We start from the raw sequence: 26,460 nt of genomic DNA, 5'->3' as shown, positions 1-26,460 counted from the left end.
CTTCAAAGGAAGAAACTTACAGGAAATTTTAAACAATATACAGGTATATAGCATAATGCCCTTGAGGCCATAATCTTTTATTCTTTAACTTCATTCCTAAAACTATACATCTTTGGTTTGAAAATGGACATCGTGTAAACATCAAAAACAGGATATAGAAATAGTATTGAATACTTCTGCCTGACTTACAATGATAGAACATCATCTAATCCATATGACACATCATACATACAATTGAGTTGGGAATAATTTATCAAGTAATGAGTACATCCTCATACATCACGTTTTACACACAAAGCCACGGAGTCTGACTTCCGTAAACCTATCAAGTTCCTAGCATGATTTAGCACATGGTGATGAAGTTCTGTACTGTCACTGGCATTTTCGGATCGGGTAAATATCACATGTCGAAGCCCAGGGTTTTGTACTCACCGAAGTGAAGCTAATGTTTAGGATTAGGTCTGGAGTAATTTTTCACTAAGGGCAAGCTAAGAGAGACCACACTATTCTAACTACAGTAGCCCTTGGAAATGTAACAACTTTGAAAATTTTATAAAATGAGTGTAAATACTGTGCTGCCACATGCCCTTATGTAACTGTAGACCACAATGAAGTCCAAAGGAGCACTTGCAGCATATGCTTCCTAAGTATCTTAGATGCAAGCTAATACAAAACCACATTCAATAGGAAGCGTATACCTTTTAGGGGAAAGGCTGAAACAACAACTACTTTCCACTTTATAACTATCTTTAAATACCTTCCCCTTTTGAAAAAAAAAAAAAAGAAGATAATATTGATGTCCAAAATCTTCATGAAGCTTATGAAAGCAGAATTTCCTCAAATTGAAAAATTTTTCACAATCAGTTTAGCAAGCTACTATTGCTATATGTTGTAGTTTTATTACTTTGTAGGAGAAAACACGTTAAACATGGCTTTCATATGGGGACTCCTTGTATAGCTCTCCCACACAGGTCACGGGAGAAAACTTCTCAAAATTTGTAACACTTGCTTGAGATCTCGATAGATGCATAAACCCTACCCAGAGTGAGCTGGTGTAGAAAGAATCTACAAGACTTGGGAGCAAGACTGTACCTCACCAGCTCTAGTTATTACCAATTAAATTTTAACTTAACAAATTAGAAGTTAACCTTTAGCTGCTGGGGTACAATTGAACTTACTCTGTATCCTCTACTTGTTGTCTCACTCCAAACAAGATAATGATACTGTACTGTATTTACAAATATGGGAACTACATTAACATGAGGATATTAAACTTCTTAAAAACTGTACACTTCATCTCTGCTATACCGATTTATATATGATGAAATAACTGCGGTAATAAAATTGACGTAATACATATACAACATTTTTAGTACCATGAGTTTTGCCTGAAGAAAAACGCGAGGTGCACTGCCTCGTAAGGTAGCCTCCCCATATACCTGTATTATGGAGAATAACATTAAAAACCATCTGTATGTATTCAACATGAAATAATCCCTCTAATAGTTGCATAAACATGGAATCACTTATATGGAGGACTAGAAAGGTGAAGGTGGTATTCCTAAAAATCCTGGTACAGTACACCAATTAATTCAAAAGACCTCTGAGACCATGTACTGGAAGTAGTATATGATAAAATATCTTATATACATTCTGTTCTTCTGAGCCATAATTATGAGGGAGACATAAAGGAAAACTATTATTAGCATAATATTCTATCAGGTATCATGCTAACTATGTACCAAATAAGGTTAGCAGCCAAATAGATTCTCTTCCTTAGTCACTTTCATACTCGAGATAGTGAAAGTGTAAGAGACGTTGGTAGTAAACAAAAAAATTACACAAGAGGAGGTAAAAACACAAAGAACAAATAACTAAAATCTGCAGTAGATGTTGAAAAGCAATTAATCTCAGAGGAGTGTATGTCTTTCACATCCTTTATAGTAGAATACACCAAATGCTAAGATGCACTTGCATGGACATCCAAGTTGCAACTAAAATTTATTTTTAAAGTTTAGAAAAAGTATTCTCAACAGCTACTTTACAGATATTAAAACCTTTGCGAAGTGGAGGGTCTACTTTTTCCGTAATAAGTTTGAACATTTAGCAGTTCCACTTAACCTATACTTCTTCAGCTTTCAATCCCTGCCAAAACTATAGCAAACTTGTTCATAGCACCACAGCAACATGTTCATTTATGCACTATGTAGTTGTTTTACACACAAAAATCATGAGTGATGCACAATAAATAATAGTATGCATGTCACTGTATACCTAGAATTCTTGCATGAAAACTGGGCTACAACACCTGCACACAACCAATACAAATGCATTATTTCTCTCAAGCACCTGATACCAGCACATGATATCAGTGTGTATGCACTACATGGATGACAACAAAGTACGTACAGTACAGCATACTGTATATACGGTAAGCAGAATAATTTGCTTGTCTTGAATTTTAGTGAGGGACAAATATTGTGATCTACAATTTCACAAAATAGTAAACCACAAAGCCTTATGAAAAAAATGTGAGAACATGCTGCTGCAGTACCTATATCAGGTGAAAGTAATATCCTGGATATTATCAAATATTCATTTACTTCTCACAAATCCAGACTCCACCTTGAGCAACAAAAATATGATATTTGTAAAGTCTCCAGGAGACCATCATAATTTGAACTGAGCTTGAGGTAGAGTTTGCCTGTGAAAACATAGTATGTTCCATACATGTCCATCGAGTTGTAGTACTGTACTTTGTAATATGTCATGATGTTTTATATTACTACAGTACAGTATATTATAATATTCAACATACCCAGGCAATGTTCTTGATATAACCTGTGGCTGTGAATTTAAAAGAAAGATAGAACACAAATTAGCATAAAAACGTGAATTAAAAATTGTACAGCCATGGAGATGTTATCAAAGTGATAGCTACTTAATATTCCCTCTTTAACAAAAGATAAAATGATGTCAATTACATTTCGTCAGGTGTAGAACACAATATGAACCACCAACACAGTATAAATGACACTGATATGATTACATTCAGTATATACGTAATAATAATAATCTATTAAATATTGATAAATATAAGTTTAGTAAATTAAATATTGCTTCAAAAGAATGGCAATACGACACGATTATTAATCTAGTTTGTGTCAAGTCAACAAGACAATTCCTTCAGTATATTTACCCCAGAGAGGATAATGATCTAGTCAAGTGTAACTTGTAACGGTGTACAATATACTGTACCCATATTTCAGGCATAATAAGCATGTCAAACTGTACTTACTACACACTGGTGATGCCAAGTAGTAAAATGCAATATTTGTTGATATACAATATCTTCTAGATATGTATGACATAAAAATGCAATTGTTGATTCACAATAAAAAAAGTCCTTGCCATTGTAGATTGAACTTAATGATTAGGTTATTATGTCTTAATATCTTTTTTTCTGTATATACAGTATCTATATTCATGTTATGTACTGTATCATCACTTCATCATATCATCACTTAAGAATCACCATAACAGAAGCAGTAGTCTTATTAATAGTTTGTGTACGGTAACTTATAAAGGACATTTAATATACAACATTTCAACTACAGTACTGTGTTTATCTGTAACATCATGGCTCATATTCTTGTCAATACTTTTTTCATATTGAGGTCTTAAAGGATGCAGTTTACCAAAACATACAAGTAAATTTTCTACCATCAATGACAATCATGTTCACTGATGTTTCACTTGATGTACAATTATTCCAATGGAAATTAATCTACGATTTCAACATTTAAAACTTGAGAAAACTGGTTCATGCTGCTCTCATATACTGTAGTCTTCACTTTAACAGCACATGGAATTAATCTTATAAATTAGTCATTTTTCCAATACAACAATACTGTATAATACAGTATTACAGTACACACTGTATTCTTCCTGTAAAACTTGTCCCCTTTCATCATATCTTTTTTCCTCTTCCTTTTCAACTTTACAAAATTAAGATTTACTGTCCATAACTATTAGCTAAATCCTAGGAACTATGTACACTACAACCTGAATTACTAATTTTTTTCAAATCCTCGAGTGATTTGTGTAACTTATAAAATTTCATATGTAAAATATAAAGGTTTTGTTTTCATGAATTTTTTTTTTTGCAAAGGAAGAGAAGAATTTCACTGAAGTTATATGGACAGTTCTTAATCTTATATCAAATTAATCCTCCACACACAATGAACTGTCACATGATTATGGAAACATTTGGAAGATTGTTAACAGATAATTACAAATGAGATTTTTTTTTTTACCATTACTATGACTGGAATTATCATACCTGTATTCATCACTGTTCCTACAAACACACATACACACACACACCGATTTTTTTCCCTCCTAAGACAATTTACAATGTCTTGTGTACCAATATCACAATGAAATTCATAATCTATATGCAATAAATCATATACAGTATTGACCAATGACTAAAAAACTACACCCCCTGCAATTTATAGTGTTCCTTCAGTTATGATTTATCTAAAAAAATACAAGACCAAACATAAAATATACAGTAGCATTTTCACCTCTGGGGATGTCAGCATCCGATTGGCTCCACGACAACTAAGGTCACTACTTTCCTTCCACTTACCAATAAACTGATGGTAACTGTGCTGTGTGGGCTGTACCTCAACTTATGCCCAAATTAGTCAGAAGCTGATGGTAACTAACGGTAGGATTTTTGTCTAAACTTGCTGATGGGTTGGCTACAGGGCTGTAGCTAGGTAACGTCACGACTGTAGCGGTGGGCTCCGTGTAAGAAGCTGCACTCGACTTGGGCTACAACTTGGTGTGCCGGATATTGTCGGTCCATAGGTTCTGGATGGTCATGGATTCCAAGCTATTGAGGAAGGAATCATTGTCCAGGCTGATTAGATCCTCCGGACTCCCCTGTAACAGAAACAAAGTGGAATGTTAGTGGTGTCTTCATGTGGGGAGGACCAGTACAGGCTGGTGAATGACAGTAGCATCACGACAAGATGAACTTTCCCTCTTCTTCACTGCTTGGTTTATTTCTTGGTAAAATATGACTAAAAGCTTCTGAAAAGTATTAATATTCATAATGGTTAATACAATGATTAATTATTATGGTCACAAGAAGACACAATGCTCAGTTAGTGTGTTATTTGATTTAAACATAGTGTGAAGAAAGTTTACAGTAGTATAGAGAGGAAAGAAAGTTGAAGAAATTATGGAAGCTTCCTCAAAAAATAGTCTAGGAACTTTTACTTCACACATTACAGCTTGTAGTGTTTTCCTTTGAAGCAAACAATGATATTATTTTACTAATTATTTCAGAGATTTCTTAATGAAAACTTTCCTTATTGTTAACTGTACAAGATAGATTATTTAAACATGTGGAGGCAGTCACACACTGAAAAACACAATACAGTACAGTACTATATATTTAAAGCTAATGTTGGTATTATATATAGTATAGTAGTTAAGAAAGTGTTTAACACCTCTGATGTTACATGTACAATATATTACTTGATAAAATGTGAAGAAAAAAATCAGGTTAGTACTTGAAATCTGAAGACAACAAGGACATATGTGACATACAGTCCTGTTGCTTCTTTGGAAGGCTATCATTCTATCCCAGTTCTTGTTAAATATGACTATGACGGGTGTTATCCAGTGAGACCCTAACGACTATCAACAGGTTTTCTTAAAAGTACAGTACTCCAGTTCCAACAGTACTAACACTCAACCAAGGAAGATGGCCCTCATTGGCTCTGTAGGAAGACCAGTTAGTCTAACTGAAAAGAACTCTCCAGTACAACTAACCATCAATTAACAAGATGCACAAATTATGTGCAGGCTAGGAAGACCTGTCTTCAACACCAAAATGATGCATGCAAACATTAGTAAACCCTAGAGTACACAGATGGGACATATCAGGGTTATGAATGCAAACGACAAAAACAATTCCCAAGCTTTATCAGTTTAATGTGACTCGAGGATCTAAATCTGTATCACATATATGGGAACTAAAGTTTTCTTATTGATATATTTTTTCTTTGTTTTAATAAACAATGATGGCTTTAGAAGAGATTCTGTACAGCCACACTGAATGTGGAAAAAATATATGGATACTGTAGGGTAAATCACATACTGTACGCTCTGTACTGTAATGACATGGTATCTCCCTTACTCTATGGTGGCTCAAGCACCTATTTTCATCACTGTTGTTTTAACTATTACTACACAATGATATATAACTACAGGTAAATACTGTATTACATGTTCTATATCAACAACTTCACTCTAAATACAAGACAGCCTTACCCATAAGACACCAACACTACCTTACATGTTACTGTCTTCTACACAATTATTGAAGATGCTGATGGCACAAAGAAAACAAAGGGTCTGACAGCTTGATAACGCTGGTAAATACACTTGGCCATATTACATAAAGGACGAAATCCTTTAAGGTTTTTCTCACTGGCATTAGCTTGTCTGAGATTGTGGTGGACAGATGGTAAAAAATTATAATCTGAATTTAGCTATATTTGCTCCTTTCATAATATATTTTAAGAGTAACTGATTCTTGAAGACATAATACAGTAATTTCTTGATATAGTTTTATCATCAACTGCCTTGTTGAAATCCACTGACTGTAAATTTAATCCCTACTGGTTAACTACTTATTGTACTCTTGTATGCTGTTGCCCATCTTTCCAATATCTAGGATAATATTTGCCATTGTCTGCAACTTCAATAACATGACTTGTGATGTGCGGTCGGTAACTAAATGACCAAACTTTACCGCCGGCAAGGACATCACATCAAAAGAAGACAGGGAAGCTCTAAGTCTACAGGTGGGATGAGGAAATGCCTCGTCCCACTCACGCTTTGTGAAGACCTGCCCAATGTTTGGCAAGTTCATAGGGGCTATCTTGGGCATTGTGGGCAAAGACTTCTTGAGCTTGTCCCCCATGCCCTGAGGTAGTGATGGCTTGAGGTTCTTGAGGTGGATGAGAACCTGTGGCACCTGCTGGGCCTGCTCAGGTTGAGAGGCCTGCGGAGTCTGGCCCTTCACACGTTCAAGTTCAGGTGTAATGAGAGAACCAGGAAGGTACAAGTTTAAGATAGAAAATTAGTAGAAGAACACACATAAATATAAAAGGGAAATGTTTATTTGGTAAAAGTTAATGTAATTAACAAGAGGATACTTAATGTTAATACTGTATACAGTGTATACAGCTGTACATGGACATAGAATAATACAAAAGATGTATGGTTAAGAAATTTAACAGCATAAACAGTATTTATATATCAACAGATCCCACCCAATCCACAGAGTCACAATCCTAGGGCTTGCAGACTGAATAAAGTACTGTACTGTCCTGTGTGTTAAGTGAATATTGTACTGTACAACTTGTACTACCACCTACTTACTGTACATTACTAATATAATTTAAAGTGAGAGTGAATAAAGACCTGTACAGTAGTGTGTATTGAGTGAATAGTGTAAAGCCTGTACTGTATGACATCACTCACCGCCACCTCCTGATGAGTGTTGGTATGTCATGCTGTACAGTAATTCATTTAGTTATTACTGTGGTGTAATGTTTTCATAATGTTAGCAGATGTTGTAGTGCAGTAATAATCATATTACACTTATTCTCCCTTTGTATTCACATGTGTTTAGATCGAAACCATTTTGGGCATTTCTCAGTGTGTTAAGCTTTCATACTACACGTGTGCACAGATTACATGGATTTTGTATTACATTTTCACATTCAAAATTCGTCGTTTTATTAACTAGTCTGGCTGTTGGTCTGTTCTCTTGTTATACACATTGGCTGTGATTGAAAATTTCAGGGATTGGGTGGGATTTACTGTATATACAGTATAAATACTTTACTTATTGTTGCAACACTTTCTGGAAATTGTCAAAATACAGTACAGTACTGCTTAAAATATAAAGATACTGTACTCCTTTTATGACATCACCAGAGGAGTGTGCTGTGCTTCATGAACTATTAAAGGTAATATGGAGACAAGTGGTAAACAACACACCCTGAATCAACAAGTGCAGTACTGTGCAGTGAGCTATGTCTGTGAAGGTGGCCAATATTTTGTGATGGGTTTTATAATTACTTGTGCTGTGCTAAGCTAGCAACACAATGCTGTTCTTTAAACTGTTGTAGTAAGCTACGTCATTCCTTCTACAAGGGTATAATTAAAAATACTTTGGGTAAGGCTTTAAAAAATACTGTACAAGTATACATAATGTGTATATTTTGAATATTTTTAACTAGCATTTAATTTGTGTATGTGTGTTTATGTATTAGTGAAGGAAAGCTTTGCTAAATTACCTTGGGTGTGTCGATTTGTGAGTTAACATAGGAGACGCGAACCTGGTCATCGATGTAGCCGCCAGAGTCCGAGCCAGCATACCCTCGGTCAGACCCCAGAACTTTGGGCCGGTTGAGAGTGCGTCGCTGCCACACCACGAAGCCTCCCACACCTGTTGATGTGGTGAAGCACCCTTTATTCTATCCACCAAAAACAAATACAGTAACAGTACACTATATTTCTTCCAAGACTCATAACAGTAGATACAAGAGTATCCTCAAGAAAATTCCTACCTGGCTGGTCTGGCTGGTGCAGTATTTTCTGATATGCCTTTTTATATACTGTACTGTACTGTACTGCTGAATCATTTATGCACTTGGCTTAAGATGACTATACAGTACAGTGATGTTTAGTGTTGCAAGAGGCATGTTCAAGCATTTTTTGAATGTGAGAGGCAGCAGTATACAACATATATATGTATATACATACTGTTCTTTACATAATCCAATTCCACCTCGACACACCTATTATATGTACAGTATACTTTACATAATAGCTTGACAAACCTAATAATATGACGAGCGAGAAGAGAACACCAAACACAATCCCCACGATACAACCGGGCGTCAGAGCCTCTGGTGCAACGGCGCTGACCTTCTCTTGCTGAGGAGGCAACACCCATGACGTGCCAGCCTCCACCTCTAGCGTGTGATCCCCGGCAGCCAGATCACTTGACTCCTCCTCGTCCACTTTCTCACTGTGGATAATTGGCTGATGACATTTTCTTTTCCAACAACAAAATATTAATATAAAAATAATGTACAGTACAGTACAATAGTAATAATGATACTACAACGCTACATTACAGTTTGCCATAACATACAGTAACACACCTTGAGCCACCCTGTGCATGTTTCTTATTGACAAAGAAGACCTTTCCAAGCAGCATTATTGTATAACTGTCCAACACGTGAGGCCATGGGGAAAAGAGGGGTGAATCAACCAAAACAATGTTTTGATTTGTGCACATTAGATTGTGTGTATATCTGTAACGGACTATACGAAAATAATGAAATTGGTCTCAAATAATAGGAAAATTAGTGTTCTGTACTTTTAGATTAGGATACAATTTTCTTTTTCGCATCAGTTAGGCCTAAGTTGGCTGGTTCGCCCCTCTTACCCAGAGCGCTTCAAGTGTTCTGTATCTTTACAGTGTTTCTTATTCTAAATCATATTGACCTCTACTTTGTTTAAAAAGAACACTATTTTTCATACTGTACTTGTATTTACAGTACTGAAGCTGAAATAAGGCAACTAGTGCAACAATATGTACATACACTAATGCAAGGGTAGTGCCTAGTGACTGTACAGTACAGTATGTGATATGTAATTTACAACCATACAGTATAATTACAAATTGATAAATGATGAGGACATAAATATTTAATTTTTACCCAATATTCAGTTTATATTTAAAAGAAAAACGGTTTTCGAAAACACACAATTCAGGGATCAAGAAGTGTTCTTGTAACTCTAACAGTTCACAAGTTTAGCTGACAATGAAAATTCTATACAGGTAAAGAATTCTAAGAACTTTTTTATTAGAGAAAGAAAAAGACACAGTATAGTATATCAACTTACACAAACCCAAAGAACTGTCTTCAGTTATGCCAGGTTAATGTGTGACAACTCTAGTGTGTAGCCATTGCCACTTACACAGTATGTACTGTACAGTACAATACAATACAGAAGAGTATACCGTGAGGAGGAGAGGAGGCAGAAAACCAAACACCTTACCTTTGGTCCCGAGGATGAATGGGCAGCTCAGCCGTCACCTCAGGTAAAGGATGTTCCTTAGATGGCAACTCTTCTTTTGTCACATCAAAGTCTGGAAGGTTGTCGTTGTCAGAGTCGAGAGGATCACCATAGTTGTCAGTGTCCTCTTCATTTGGTAAAGGGGCAGAGCTAGGACTAGGCAGGTCGTGGGTATCTGGTACAACAGGTACCACTTCAGGTACTACTACCGGTTCATCTTCCTCTGTCTCCTCTGATACAGTTTCGGGTATTGTTTCTGATACTGTTTCTGGCAGCACCCCATCTTCCTCTTCAGAACTTACTGGTTCCTCAACAACAACTGTGGTGTTGTTTGCCTCGGGGTCATCTTCGGCAGATAATGCAGAGGTTTCAATTTCTTCATCAGAAGGAGGAGCTTCCTCTTCTGTCTCCAACTCATCAGTGGGTGCCCCTTCTGGAGGACCTTCGGGAGTGGGGGAGGTCATGCTCATGATTTCCAGACCTCTGTTGGCAAGTTTGGGTACATTGTTTACCTTTTCAAGTACTGTGGATTTTTCAGCCTGGGTCATCTCTTCAGAATCTTCACGAGGATCTTGAATGTAGACCCTGGATTTACGGATGGTCTCCGCTGTTAATCCTTCGGGTGGCAAAACCCGGGTCTCCTGTGGTATAGTCTCTGCAACGGCTTCTGAAGCGTGATGAACTGTGTCGTCAGTGTCACTCCTTTCCACAATATCTATGGGGGCTGAACTATCCATTACAAAAGATGGAACCTCCTCTTGAGATTTTGTCTCCACCTGCTCATCTGATTCCTCACTATCCAGATCTTTCACTGGATCAATAACTTTGAGAGTTGTGTCTTTATGTTCTCCTGTCACATGTTCATCTGCACCTTCATGTTCTTCACTACCTTTCACTGGCTGGTGTATTTGCTTCATCAATTCACCTTCACCTGCATTATGGTGTGTATCATCTCCATTTGCTTCCCCTGCTAAGGTTTCAGACAGAGCCACATGATGTTCACCCTCTCCACCTGCTGTACTCTCTTCTGCTCCTACACTGGTTGTATCTGCTTCTCCTGCCACAACATGGTCAACAATAACCTCTGTGTGCGCCCCAGCCGTGGTGTCCTGCTCTGGACTGTTCTTGTCACCACCTTCGGCCTCATGTACAGCCCCCTCTGCCACCTCATCAGGCTGATGTTCTTGGAATTCGACATCTGGTTGATTCTGTAAAGGCTCGGGATGCTCTGGTTGATTTTCTTTGGACTGGGAGTCATCTGGATTATCCTCTGTGGACTGGGAATCTTCTAGGAGCTTCTCTGTGGACTGGGAGTCATCTGGATGATCCTCCGTGGACTGGGAATCTTCTAGGAGCTTCTCTATGAACGGTGTACTCTCTGGATTAGTTTCAGTGGACTGGGTACCTTGTTGGTGGTGGGTGGAGTGTACATTTAGGGCTGGAGCCTCAGGGTGGGAGTGTGCCTCAGGACTGGTGGGTGGGGTGGTGGCCGTGGGGATCGGAGGGTCGTCTTCGGGTGGCTCGCCAGAAGGCACCTGGGAAGAAGCCGTGGCCTCGCTCACTTCCTCGCTAACCTCGAAGGTGACGTGACGGATTTCGTGTGTGACATCAACTTGGGCGGCATCATGGGCGGTGAAGGCGGGCTGGTCGCTGGGTACCGGGGAGCAGGTCACCGCACCCACCACCAGCAGCAACGTCAACACTGTAATGCACACAATAAAACTGGGTTAGTCGTAACATATCATCACTGTCATAGATAGGTAGACAGACAGACAACTGGATATCACATCTTAACCATACCATCAAGATATCAGTGACAACAGCATTGACATTACATTCATTACCATTGCATCTTGATATCATAACATTGACATTCTACTTGACCATACAACGAACATGACTGAAAAAAAAGTACAGTACAGGTATCGTTCCCAAGAGATTTTGTACCATAATTTAGCCAGATGCTAACTAGTGTCAAGTGAACGTATTTAATATCTAGTTAGTGGAATTTTATTACTATTTTTCGGGATGGTATGTATGTGCTCAGTAAACTCTAACCCCAAAAAAAAACACTCCCAGGTAATAAATTTAGAAAGCTCCAAGGTTCATTATAACTCAAATATGAAGGCAGTAAATTATATCAACATACATAATTATACAAACTCCATCTCTGTTTCTTCATGTCTCAGCTCAGTCACGACAGTTATATGCGTTCGTATACTCCCAGTTAAGGGTAAAATTAACCTACTGTATATACCTGCACCGTCTATATACACTTCATACTTGCACTATGTACATTATATACCTGCACTGTCTAGTATATACACACCGATTCAATGTAAAGTAACCTAATCTATCTACCTACCTACTATTCCATCTACCTCAACGAATCATTGAGAAAAGAACGAACAGCAGTGGTAAGGGAACGAACCCGACTCGTCCAATACCTTCTTGTCAATAACTTATTCCAACATTTGATAACTTCACTAAAAAATAATGTATTGATTTTCGATACAGTCGCGATACGGAATTATTTTAAATATATGATAATCAACAGACAATAGTTGTTATAATTAAAACCTAACCAATTTCAATATTGCTCAAGGACTGAAACTGTGCCTACAATACACCATTCACAGGGAGATACAGTGTACGCAGTCGCAGACGACAACTCCATAGGCAACAGAGAGTAGCTAAGTACTTTTTTCTCTCTTTATTTTCTTTGAAATAGGTGTAGATCTATACACAGTCTACACCCCCCCCACAACAACAACAACCATGAGTTTGGTATGTGATTACTGCAGGGAGACGTCGGATATGGAGGATGCAGGCCTAACTAATGCAACGTCTAGGAAGTTACTAACTGCCGTAAAGCTTGATGGCTGTTGCTGGTATTGCCCTGGCTGCATAGTCAAGGTGAATGAAGCGATTGCAATCCATAAGGGAACGAGTTCTCTAGGGACGAAAATAGATGAAGCAGGAGCCCTGCTGGTTGACAAACTGGAGCAAGTTGAGAAAGAGATCCTTGCTAAGACTGAGGAAGTAGCTAATAGAATGGAGGTGGTTGCTAAGAGGAGCTATGCGGACGTATTAGGAGGGCCACGGGTGGGGGGGGCGGAGAGTAATGCAGAATCAGTACAGGTTCTACAGCAGATTGGGACTCTGAAAAAGTGTGTCGAAGAAATGAAAATTAACGGACCTACTGTTAGGGGAGAGGAGGAACACCAGGAACGGCTCCAGCGCAGGAACAATGTAATAGTTTTTGGAGTCCCAGAGAGCCAGGCAGAGGGAACTGTGAGTAAGGAAACACACGACAAGGTGCTGTTTCAAAATATTTGCACAGAGGTTCTGAAGATTCCAGCAACCCCTCAGGATGTGAGGAGACTGGGACAAAAGCAGGGGGCTAAGCCTCGCCCCCTCAGGATCACATTAGGGAGTGAGGAGGAAAAATGGCAAGTTATCCGGCAGGCAAAAAACTTAGCAAGGAGCGAGGCATTTCGAGATGTATTTATTCACCCAGACCGCACGGTAATGCAGAGGGAACAGCACAAGAAGCTCCTGCTGGACTTGAAGCAGAGGAGGGAGGAGTCGAGAAGGAACGGGGACAGGTGCACATGGGTTATACTCAGGGGGAGGGTAGTGGAAACAAGTGTGCCGACACAGGGCCAGGGGGCAGCAGTGCACCCTCCACCCACTCAACCCCCCACCCGGGAGGCGGCACCAGCTCAGCCTACCGGACAGGAGGGAACGAGCGCCGTGTAAACAATGAAATTTTTAACCACACCCTGCAAAATACAGTGTACTTAGCAAATGCTGCAGCTTCTGAGAATGTGGGTGGAGCGGGTTTATTACTAAGAGCAGAGACGTTACCGAGAACAAATTCTGGCTTGAATGTCATGTACACTAATACCGACACGTTCCTTGATAAGAGGGAGGAGTTTGAAACACTACTAAGAGTACACCAACCAGATATTGTAGGAGTTGTAGAACTGTTGTACAAGAACAGGAGAATCGACCCAGAGGAATGTGAGTTCAGTATTGCTGGATATGACTCATTTACGAACCTAACTCAAGAATCCTGCAGGAGGGGTGTGGTTATCTACGCTAGGCAAGACCTTAGAGCCAGCCAGGCGAGGGTACAGGGAGAGGATGTCTTTGAAGAGTCCAAGTGGTGTAAAATTAAATTAAAGGGAGGGGACTTACTTATCGTCGGGTGTATCTACAGATCCCCGAACTGTGGCCCACTAAATCAAAGGAACTTAAGAACCTTAATAAACAATGCGGCGATGCTCAACCCCAGCCACCTCCTTATCATGGGGGACTTTAACTATGGCGACATCGACTGGAGAAACGAGTCAACCCCGAATGACTTGAATAATCCTGCTACTCTTTTTGTAGAAACTCTGAGAGATAATTTTCTGTTCCAACATGTGAGAGACCCGACACATTACAGAGGGGAACAAACACCCAAGCCACTTGACCTCATCATAACAAACGAGGAGGGTATGGTGGCCAAACTGGAACACCTTGCCCCAGTTGGCACCAGTCACCATACAGTGTTGTCATTCAGATTTAACTGTTACCTAGTTCAAGATAAGGCCAGGCCAAGGTGCAAATATTACAAGGGAAATTACAATGGGATGAGGGAAGAGATGAGGGGTATCAACTGGCCTGACTTATTAAGGTACAAGAACGCAGACACTACGCTGAATATCATAACTAGTAAAATGACCCATTTGATCGATAAATATATACCCAAGACCAAACCCAGTGCTTCTAGGAATACGAGGGGATCCCTACACATGAACCATGCGGCGGTCGACAAAATTAAGAAGAAAACCCAGAAATTCAAGACGTGGGTTGGGTCAAACGATGAGCAAGACAGGAGGATGTATGCAAGAGCCAGAAACCAAGCAAAGATAGAGTGTAGGAGGGCTGAAAAGGAGTTCCAAAGGCTGGTTGCACGCGAGGTCAAGTCAAACCCAAAGGCGTTTTACCGCTATGCAAAGTCGAAATTGAAAACGCGAGTAGGAGTATCAGACCTGAGGCTTGAAGATGGTAGTTACGCAGATTCTGACCAGGATAAAGCTGAGGCATTGAACAGCTTCTTTTCCTCAGTGTTCACAAGAGAGGATGCAACTAACCTTCCTGCGTTTGAGGACAGACGGTTCGACACAGCACTGACCCACATTGTGTTCACAGAAGAGGGTATTAGAAATAAACTGTCCAGGCTAAAGGTCCATAAGAGTCCTGGACCTGACATGGTGCATCCTAGAGTGCTAAGGGAGCTGTGCAACGAGCTTGCAGAGCCCCTGAAGATTCTGTTTTGTAAATGCCTGGATGAACAAATGGTCCCCAGTGAATGGAAAGTGGCTTATGTGAGTCCTATCTTCAAGAAGGGCGATAGGCACTCCACGAACAACTATAGACCGGTGAGCCTGACCAGCATAATATGTAAAGTACTTGAGAGTATTATCAGAGATGCAGCGATGGAACATCTACTACGAAACAACCTTGTAAAAGATTGCCAACACGGTTTTATGCCGGGGCGCTCTTGCTTGACACAATTGCTCAAGGTATTGGATATTTGGACCCATATTCTAGAACGGGGTGGTAATATCGACAATATTTACCTAGATTTTGCCAAGGCTTTCGACAGTGTACCCCACGAAAGGCTGAAAATCAAACTGGAAGGGTACGGAATTCGGGGAAATGTCCTAGCGTGGATAGAAGACTTTCTACATGACCGCAAGCAATGTGTGGTGATTAATGGCACGAAATCGTCATCTGTACCTGTAACAAGTGGGGTACCGCAGGGTAGTGTATTGGGCCCGCTGTTGTTTGTTTGTTTCATAAATGATATGCCTGACGTTGTACACTCCTCCATACAAATGTTTGCCGATGACGCCAAGTTATTTCGGGAAATTAAGAACCAAGCGGACTGTGAAGAGCTGCAGAAGGACCTCTGTGGGCTCCAGGAATGGTCGAAGGAATGGCTGCTGAGATTCAATGTCACGAAGTGTAAGAGGATGCACCTGGGGCGTACCAACGGTAAGGAGGCGTACCATATGTCCCAACGGGATGAAGAAAATGTACTAGTTGAGACTGTGTGTGAGAAGGACCTAGGTGTGTATGTTGACAATGAGCTGAAGTTCTCAGGCCATTGTGAGAAGAAGGTAAATCAGGCAAATAAATTATTGGGTCTTATAAGAAGGTCGTTCAGATATCTAGACGGTCCGTCCCTCGTGACGATCTTCAGGAGTGAAGTGCTTCCCCATCTGGAGTACTGTCACCCCATCTGGTCCCCGAGATATGCTAGGGACTGTCAGTTGGTTGAAAATGTTCAAAGGAGGGCCACCAAGCTGGTGCCTGCACTTCGGCATCTCAGCTACCCTGCGAGATTGGAGCGCCTGAACTTGCCTAGCTTATACTACAGACGGGCAAGGGGGGACCTAGTTGAGGTTTATAAGCATCTCAGGGGGCACTACTCAGTTGAGTGTCCTTACTTGGAGCTGGCGGACGCTCGCCCCACAAGGGGTCACAGCTCAAGATTGAAGAAGCCGCAAGTCCGGAAAACCGTGAGGGCAAACTTTTTCGGAGTGAGGGTTGTAAACTCTTGGAACAATCTACCAGAAAGTGTTGTGACGGCACCGAGTGTGAGCTCTTTCAAGAGAAGACTTGACCAACACTGGAGCGGGTTCAGGTACATTCAGGAGCCGGTGCATGCCCAGTATTTGCCAACAGTGCGTGACAGAGACGTGACCGATCGCCCGGGCGGCTAGCGAGCCGACCTTTTGGTGAAGAATATAAAGGAAAAGAGTCGTGACCGATCGCCCAAGCGGCTAACAAGCCGATCAGTGGCGAAGAGGATAAAAGTAAAAAGTAGTACATTAGGGGTACGATGAGAATCCCTTGTGTATGATGACTTAATACCCCTGAGTATGTCTTAATCCTCGAGTATGATGACTTAATCTCTTGTATAAATAAATACTAATGATAATATTTGTAAAACGATACAAAATGACGAAATAAACAATCTCAAACAATCAAGTCATAAGTACAGCAATAAAACATTCTGTACACGATTAATTAACCCCACTGGCAACTGTTCCCGTAGAGTTCCCCCCTCCCCCAAGATGAATGGATATTATACATCACCCCAGGCCAACTGTACACCGCATTAAATGAATGTCACTACAGACAAAGTTACATTAGAAAACTTTTATGATATTTAATGATGAATTGAATATGAATACTGTTTAATAATGCAAGACTGATTAATAATTATGATAACTTTCTTTTACAGGGAAAGCAAATGGGGGGGAGGAACGGAGGGGGGAGGTGGGCGATCGATGAATTGGGGGGATTGGGTTGCTGCTTCAGTACACTCACCCGCACACAACGCCAGGCGCACCTACGCTCATAATGGAGAACACACAACACAGGAAAACTCTCCAATAAGTCGCTAATAACTTACTGTCAGTGCTAAGTGTATATAACTGTACAGAATATATAATATCTCAGTTTCCCCTTTACATAGTGAACGCTAGCCTTTGAAGCAGTTTATATTTGATTTTTTTTAAACTAACACAAAGAAAATATTCTCAAAGTATGGCTGATGTCTTTATAAAGTATTAAAGAGGTAAATATTATTGCTTATGAACAAAATTTACAGGATCGCTAGATAGACACGCGCAGTTTCCTCGGCAGGAGTGCTAACCGTCGTCACACGCAAGCCGGAAGTGGTCTATTATTTTTCAAAACTAACAACAGATGCCTTAACGATTTTTAGAACGCTTTAAAAATGAAATAAACCACGGTGACCACTTTATATAATATATTTTGACATGAGAATTTATTTATATAGCCGTAACTTACTGGGACGAAGTTAAAAAGTCTTAAGTTATGGAACAGTCTTCGTATAATTTTGAAGCTATTAAAGTCATCATCTATGTATCACAGCTGTGAGTACCTCCACATGACTATACTGTAACAAAAAATCAGTTGTGTTAAGTTCTGGGAATCTCCGAGGCGCTGACGTTAAGCTCCAGGAAGCATGTCACACACACACACTCTCTCACTGTTCAAGGTATCACACACAACATTATAGACTAGAATGATTAACATAAGGTAGACGAAACAAATGATAACAGAAAAAGACTATGGTAAAAATGTATAAATACTCAGTTACCTAAATAATCTTAAGGAATATTTTGGTGTATTGAGATATTAGAGCTGTTTTAATAATTTCCGTGTTTGATTGGTGGATTTGGTATGATGATGTAACAGTAGTGATTATCCCGGCAGGTCGCCCTAAAGATGTTATCTCTATTATCAAGTCATTGTTACATTATGTTGTATGAAATGGCTATTCTATTCTTTCTTTATCGATATATTTCTACATATCCTCTTTGGCTATTCATGACAAATTTAACTACATAAGGAATAATTTTCTCGTTTTAATTCCTCTGGTGATAAAGATTTAGAGAATGGTTCCTGGTACACACACTATACTGTAAAACAAGCAAGTGGTGTACAGTACAGTGTAACACAGCTTGGTACAGCACAGCTCGACCTTGCAGAGCTGTAATCTCCGACACGCAACCCGGAGATAGTGCTGAACACCACCACCTAGGGTTCAGAATCGTGCGCAAAATATCCCTATCACACGGGAGGTGCATGAAAGCGTATCTAACTAACTGTCAGGCTTTAGCTAAACCATAACAAATCATAACTCAAAATTATATAGAATTTACAGAGGCTATCTTAACAAGACGCGTTTCTTAAAAGTATTTCCCACTAACTGTACTGTACATGTGTGTACGACTGACTCACTAAGGTTCGTACGTTTAATTTCCTCAAGTGTTGCTATCAGTACGTATCTAATATGGTCACAGAAGTTACGATACAAAGGTGAATTCTCAAAGGTTCGTGAATTTACCGTTTGTCATATCTACAATAAAATAATAATAAAAATAAAAGATTCACTTGAGAAAATTACACATACGTACAGTATACCATTGGATCCTGTTACAATACACGTTACACAAGTTATTACCACATACAATTAATTAAAGGATTCAATAATTACGTTGCAGATATTGGGAATGAGGTTAAAAAGCATAGGTTATATTTACTAAGCACATTAAACAAAAATATGGCAGCCAGTGTACCGAGACTTTAGTTGAATTCTCTGATCTGTAGTTAGGGGGGAAAAGTGTGTCATAGGAGTGTTTGAGAGTAATGAGAGAAGCAGGTGAAGTTTGTCCCGCTAAAACTGGCCACCACCCTTCCTGTTTCCCGCCACTAAGTTAGCTGTTGTGCTGCTATCTCTCCCGCCATCTTCTCCGCTCTCCTTGCCCATGGATCTCTCTCTCTCTCTCGCTTTATCATATCTATTTGTCGTTCTAACTTTCCCACCGGAATTGTTATCGCCTTCCCTGCTGCAGCTCTGTTTTTTCTCTAACTTCATCTTCTTCTTTCAGCTTTCTCTCTTCTCTTTATCTTTTTTATCGTTGTATCTTCTCCAGCGGCTCTCTGTCTTTGTCTCTCATTTTATCTTGCTTTCTTTTCCACCGAGACTGTTATCTTCTTCCTCTCCTCCGACTCTCTCTACCTATGTCGATATTGTAACTCTCTCTCTAAGAATAGTTGATGATTAACGTATGAACTAACCTACAAGACGCACAGCAATACATTAGAACATCAACGTATCATCAGTGTTGAAGTCACCGTACTCAAGAGGGTTAAATCATCGTAATTCAAGAGGGTTAAATCATTGTACTTGAGGGAGTCAAGTCATCATACAAAATTAAATCGTCGTACTTGAATTAAAACCGGTTGACATCCATCTCATCACGTGTCGAGTCTCCGTTCAAATTCGAAGCCATGTTATATCTACGTCTCGATTTATAATACACATAAAAGTATACCATGAACCATTTAGAAGCGCTCTACTGTATACGATGAGAATTTAAAACATGGGATTCTGCTGGTTTCTGCCGCTGCTAGGTGAACGTGTGTAGCAAAGTTAGCGTGTCAACACTCTGTCTCACTCAACCGCCAACTTTAAATACCCGAAAAAAATAAAAGGGTCTCTCGTTCCCCTTCTCTTTTGTTCATTATTCATGCGGTGTTTTTTTTTTAAGTTGTTCATCTCTGGTGTAGGATTTGGTTTTTTTTTTATTATTCTGGAGTTTATGTAAGTTGCTGTTTTTATTCACTGTATTAAAGTAGGTTATTCTGTTACTTGTGTGTGAGTGTGAGAAAGAGAGAGAGAGGAAAGTGAAATGTATGTATAGTGTGAGACGCTACAGTAGCTCACAGTGAGGGTGGCGTGTTGACACCGTGACCGTTCGTGGATGGCCAATCCGTAAACCGCCCGACTGCCTCTACCACACCTTACACACGTCACCAACCTACCCTTCTCTCACGGAATGCACACACACACACACACACACACACAAAGGAAGACACAAAAATAAGAAGACAGACGCACACAAGCCACTAAGGTTACTCGACACCTCGTAACCAGGTAATAATGTAGGCAGTCCACATTCTTTGTTATTGTCCACGTGTGTGTGTGTGTGTCTGTCCTGTCGTTTCTTACTTCCTTGTTCCTCTTTTTAACTTCCTCCTTCATCTACGGTACTCATTTCTTCCCGTTTTTTTTCTTGTTTTGTATTTGGTGACGGACAAGGGCAAAGTATTATAAATATGAAGAGGTCTTGGAAGCCCCAACTTCCCAACCCCCCCCCTCTCCCCCCTACACTGCCCCCTCAGGCCAGTATGACGCACCTCAAGCACGTTTTCCCCAACAGCTGACTTGAAAAAAAAGTAAACAAACCAATTTTCCTTTTGTTGTGTGCGTGTGCGTGCGTGCGTGTGTGTGTGTGTGTGCGTGTGCGTGCGTGCGTGCGTGCGCGTGCGTGTGTGTGTGCCTCTCGTCTTTCCGAACGTTTGCATATTTCTTTTAACTGTTTATATCCGTCTGTTTTACTGTCCCTCTTTATACCTGACTATTCTTCTGTCTATATCTACTCATCTACTGTATATTTCTAACCTTAATTCTTCAATCCCCATCTGTCTTATTTCTCGAGCTCCATACCTGTCTACTTCCCTGTCTATCTATCTACCTGTCTATCAAAATACCCACCTATAAAAAACTTAACCAATCGAAAATAACTTACCCAAATCTAACCTAACCCACAACCCACCTCATCCAACATAACCTAACCCAACCCACCTCATCCAACATAACCTAACCCAACCCACCTCATCCAACATAACCTAACCCAACCCACCTCATCCAACATAACCCCTCACCCACCTCATCCAACATAACCCTAACCCAACCTCATAACCTAACCCAACCCTCATCAACATAACCTAACCTCACCCACCTCATCCAACATAACCTAACCTCACCCACCTCATCCAACATAACCTAACCCAACCCACCTCATCCAACATAACCTAACCTCACCCACCTCATCCAACATAACCTAACCCAACCCACCTCATCCAACATAACCTAACCTCACCCACCTCATCCAACATAACCTAACCTCACCCAGATACCTTTGACGTTTAGATTTACTTGGTATTCTTCTGTGTCATTCGTCGTGGTTCACTACACACGCATACAAGGACCTGATCAACCTCTCGTGTGTGTGTGTGCGTGTGTGTGTGTGCGTGTGTGCGTGTGTGTGTAGGTCGCTTGTCGTCGTTACACAGGTTTGAACATATAGCCTAACATACACCAATATACTCTAGTGAGAATAAATTGACAATCAGTTTATTTCACCTGAGGATTAAAACACCTTAACGCTACCTGAGAGGAGGGAAGGTTAGGCTAGTGTCAGGTTAGGTTACATTTGGTTAAGTTAGGTTAGCGTTATGATGGTTAATCGTCACGTGAAATAAGCTGGGGGTGCTAATCCTCTGGGGATTCGTTGTATGTTGTTAGGTTAGGTTAGCGTCTTCAGTTAATGGTTTGTGTTGTAACGTCATGTTCGGACAGGTGTGATGCCGCAGGTAGGAGGAAGGGAGGTGAGGAGGAGGAAGGGAGGTGAGGAGGAGGAAGGGAGGTGAGGAGGGAAGAAGAAGGGAGGTGAGGGAGGAGGAAGGGAGGTGAGGGGAGGAGGAAGGGAGGGAGGAGGAAGAAGGAGGTGAGGAGGAGGAAGGGAGGTGAGGAGGAGGAAGGGAGGTGAGGAGGAAAAGGAGAAGGAAGAGGAGGGAGAAAGAGGAGAAGGAAGAGGAGGGGGAGGAAGAGGGGTGAGATAGAGGAGGAAGAGGAGCGAGGAAGAGGAGGAGGGGAGAGAAAGAGGAGGAAGAAGAGGTTGAGGAGTAGGAAGAAGAGAGGCGAGGAGGAAGTGGTTCTGGGTGTCTGGGGGAGGAGCAGGAAGACACAAGACCCCCCCCCCCACCACCACCAGATGGTCAATCAGCCAAGCATGCAATATATGTCTGTCTCTGTGTATGTTTTTTAATTGTGTGTGTATGTCATCTCAACCACACAACAACACTCGTAAATATTTATACACCATTGTCATTGTCATCATCATTACCACCACCACCACCACCATCACCTACATTGTGTGTGTGTGTGTGTGGTGTAACATCCCCTGATAAGAATAATAGATGACCTATATTACGACTCTGCGAAATGTGTTGAAAAATAAGCTTAGGTCAAGTTCGTTTTTTTTCCTCCTGCCGTTTTTTGCTGTTTGTTTGTTTGTTTGTTTGTTATTTAGATCCCGTATTATATTTAGTGACTGGCGGGTTTATTGGGTTGGGTTCGGTTTTTCGGTTGGTTTAGGTTCGATTTCACTGTTTGGTTTAGGTTCAGTATAAACCTAACCTCATCTAATCCAACTTAATCTCTCCAGGTAACGTTTTAAAGGTTAATTAAATAATCAGGTAAAATAAAAACTGGCGAGAGCGGGTGGGCTTATCTTCAGTTGATCTAGCGACTCGTGGGGGAAAAAACCTGAACAAAACGGTACCAGTATAAGTCACGGTTCTCATTTCTTTGGTACACTTCCTGGACAAACTTTAACACCCTATATGGTACAATATTATACTGTACTAATACTAAACTTTACCTGCTCTATCAATGGATGTAAGATCGACTTGGGTGGTCAATACTTGGAACAAATTTTATATAAACAATGCTTCATAATATTGGCCTACTCTTAAAAAAATATCTATAGGCCTCTTATTAAAAAAAATGGCGAGATAAAATTCAAAAGCTGAAAAAAAACCCTCGGTGAAAACTAGAACTGTGGAGCGGGTGAACTTTAAATATCCGCTTAGTGGGTTGATGCCCCACACACACACACACACGGAACTACCATTACCTCTTGAGAGAAGCAGAAGGGCAGAGTTGACAGGGAGGAAGGGAGTGAAGAGGGAGGGGGTGAGGTGAGGCAGCATCCAGCCAGCAGACCAACACGGAAAAGAGTGCGAAGCTGTTCCCGCCAAGCCATGACGTCACCACTCTGGATATCCTCCGCTGCCGTAACTAACATTCCCCCACAACCCTCCTCACCACTCACTCGCCCAACAGATATTAAATTATTATTATATATACAACTATCAAACAATCTCTAATGGAAGGTTATTTAGAGGGAAAATATATTATAAATCTAGAGGTGTGCGGTATCCCCTTATTGACCTTGACGACCACGACAAACTACGAAGCCTTTTATGGCCAAGTGGTCCGTCCACCAGGTGCTGCGGACGGGCCTCACACAAACCAGGAACAACAACTCTCGCTGCCCAGGTCAATAACAACAGTGGCCCTATAGGAGGCACTGGCGGCGACGGGAAGGAGGAAGAAGGAAGGAAGGGATTCTTGATACAGTTCCGGATTCTTTTTAAGATTATATTCAAATTTCATCCATGACACAGCTAAGTTGGGTGGGGTGAGGGGAGGGGTAGGAGGAGGTATGTATCTAGCTCACGGTCGAGTCTTAACGTAAAATAAAATCTGATGACATTTATATAACTTGGACCGTATCATAACCTATACTAAATATAACATTCTTCAAAAAGGCAAAAACAAAATAATAATAATCACGACTCTTGTAGAATGTGAACCCCAGCGTTTCTTCTCGACAGCAAAAAACTTGTTAGGTAACTTAAGAGTATGGGTCTTCCTTGAACTCTTTTTACTACCCTTCCGTTTAACTAACTAAACCGGCAACACTGCCCCACGCCACTACCACTCATTCAATAAGTTTTAAGTCTTTTCAGAGTAACCTAACCCAATCTAATCTAAGGACACTCTACAATGGCAATTAATTAGCTTTTATTGTCTTCCTTGGGTAAATTGAATGACCGTGTTTGCTAGTCCTTGTATACCTGTATTGTCTACGTACGTTAAACTAATGTAAGCGTTTATGATGATTTGATTGAATATGTATGTATGTATGTGATTGAATATGTATGTATGTATGTATTTATTCACCTAAATCTAACCTAATTTAATCCAACTCAACCCTAATCTAATTTGCTTCGACAATAACATCATCTAACCACCAAGAGAGAGAGAGAGAGAGAGACGCAAGCCACTCACCCCCCTCTCCTTTTTTCCTGTCACCCCCCTCCCCTCCTCCTCCTCACCCCCTCTCACACTTGGCCGATCAGGAAATACTTCGGGTGACTAATGCAGAGTTACACCATCACTTATATACGTTTGGAATGCGAGATATAGATAGATAGATAGATAGATAGATAGATATACTGTAGCTGAGACAGATCGATAGACAAAGATTAATAATAGATTAATAGATAGATAAATAGATACAATGACAGACAAATTGAGATAGATAGATGGGCAGAAAAATAGACAAAATGAGAAGACACGATAATAAGGATAAACAGGGAGAGAGAGAGAGAGAGAGAGACTTGAAAAGCGGTATATACATATGTATGTGTGTGTGTACAAGAGCTGATGAACATTGGTGGTGTGTGTGGAGTGCGGTAACCCTGAACACTGAGGAGGGGGGGGGGGTTAGCACGGAACGTAAACAAAGAACTCGCGTCAGGGTTCCCACATTGAGCGTTTGTTACGAGTCTTGCGAGAGTAACAGTTGATGATGTGGGTCAGCTGATGTTGGTGGGTGGGTGGGTCAGCTGATGTTGTGGGTGGGTGGGTCAGCTGATGTTGTGGGTGGGTGGGTCAGCTGATGTTGTGGGTGGGTGGGTGGCTCGGCTGATGTTGTGGGTGGGTGGGTCGGCTGATGTTGTGGGTGGGTGGCTCAGTGTGATGGTGGGTGGGTGATGTTGTGGGTGGGTGGGTGGCTGATGATGTGGGTGGGTGGGTGGCTCGGCTGATGTTGTGGGTGGGTGGGTCAGCTGATGTTGTGGGTGGGTGGGTGGGTGGTGGCTGATGGTGGGTGGGTCAGCTGATGTTGTGGGTGGGTGGGTCAGCTGATGTTGTGGGTGGGTGGGTCGGCTGATGTTGTGGGTGGGTGGGTGGCTCGGCTGATGTTGTGGGTGGGTGGCTCGGCTGATGTTGTGGGTGGGTGGCTCAGCTGATGATGTTGTTGTGGTGGTGGATGATCAGCTGTTGAGATTTTGTTTACACCAACCGATACAAGTGTTTACAAACCGCTTAGGAAGTTAAGGAACCTTGAAACCTCCTGACAACAAATGCGGAAATTTTAACAAGATATATATATAACTTTATATCACTTACAGAACTTTTGTGTCCTATATAATATTAACTCTATTCATTACTTATATTGACCATTTCATTTCCTCAAGTTTAAGTAGTTATTTCAGAAAACTTTTACACTTAATATAGAAATAATAAGATAAATAATAAATTCTTCTTTGCTGGGTTGAAATATACTGTACACAAACGCCCTTAAACCACTCCAAGATCCTGTCATCATTAAACCGCGGCAACACTTAATAATATCTGTCCATCCCCATAAAAACCGTCCAACTTAAACCTTCCCTTCATTTTAATCACCCCCCCCCTTCTTAACCTCAAACCCCACGCCCTGTACATGTCATCAACCCACGCCGCCCACGCCCTCTTACACCACGTGGGCTAAACCAAGTCTCGTCTCCAATATCCCACCAAACCGGTTATTGGAGGGGTATTTATTGTATCTTCGCTTCAGTACCAAGATCGTATTCCGCAACTTTCCGGTTAATCGAATATCGGTAAAGGTGGGTACTGGATAATGCCTTTCCGGTTAATGAAAATCCGGTTAATAATGTGTATAGGTATAATATTGATATACTATGTGATATAAT

The 26,460-nt window shown here is 40.7% G+C and overlaps 1 protein-coding gene across 5 annotated transcripts in view; it reads right to left on the bottom strand.

Annotated features, from left to right (window-relative positions):
• Window positions 1-46: 46 nt before the first annotated feature.
• LOC121862782 (cell surface glycoprotein 1-like) overlaps window positions 47-26,460 on the bottom strand; it is a 67,559-nt gene continuing 41,145 nt past the window's right edge. For 3 of the 5 annotated variants that reach the window (XM_042361106.1, XM_042361094.1, XM_042361102.1), the window contains 5 exons: window positions 10,168-11,887; window positions 8,937-9,127; window positions 8,433-8,542; window positions 6,919-7,102; window positions 47-4,953 (listed from right to left, as the gene is read on the bottom strand). In XM_042361106.1, the coding sequence (XP_042217040.1) occupies window positions 4,919-4,953; window positions 6,919-7,102; window positions 8,433-8,542; window positions 8,937-9,127; window positions 10,168-11,887 (2,240 nt within the window). In that variant the 3' untranslated portion in view covers window positions 47-4,918. Of the gene's footprint in view, window positions 4,954-6,918; window positions 7,103-8,390; window positions 8,543-8,936; window positions 9,128-10,167; window positions 11,888-26,460 lie in introns of all 5 variants that reach the window. The other 2 variants (XM_042361115.1, XM_042361124.1) reach the window with 2 other exon arrangements.

Source organism: Homarus americanus, unplaced genomic scaffold (genome assembly GCF_018991925.1).
Source record: "Homarus americanus isolate GMGI-L3 unplaced genomic scaffold, GMGI_Hamer_2.0 scaffold40248, whole genome shotgun sequence".
Taxonomy (NCBI): Eukaryota; Metazoa; Arthropoda; class Malacostraca; order Decapoda; family Nephropidae; genus Homarus; species Homarus americanus.
This window is presented reverse-complemented; position numbering and strand designations above follow the sequence as displayed.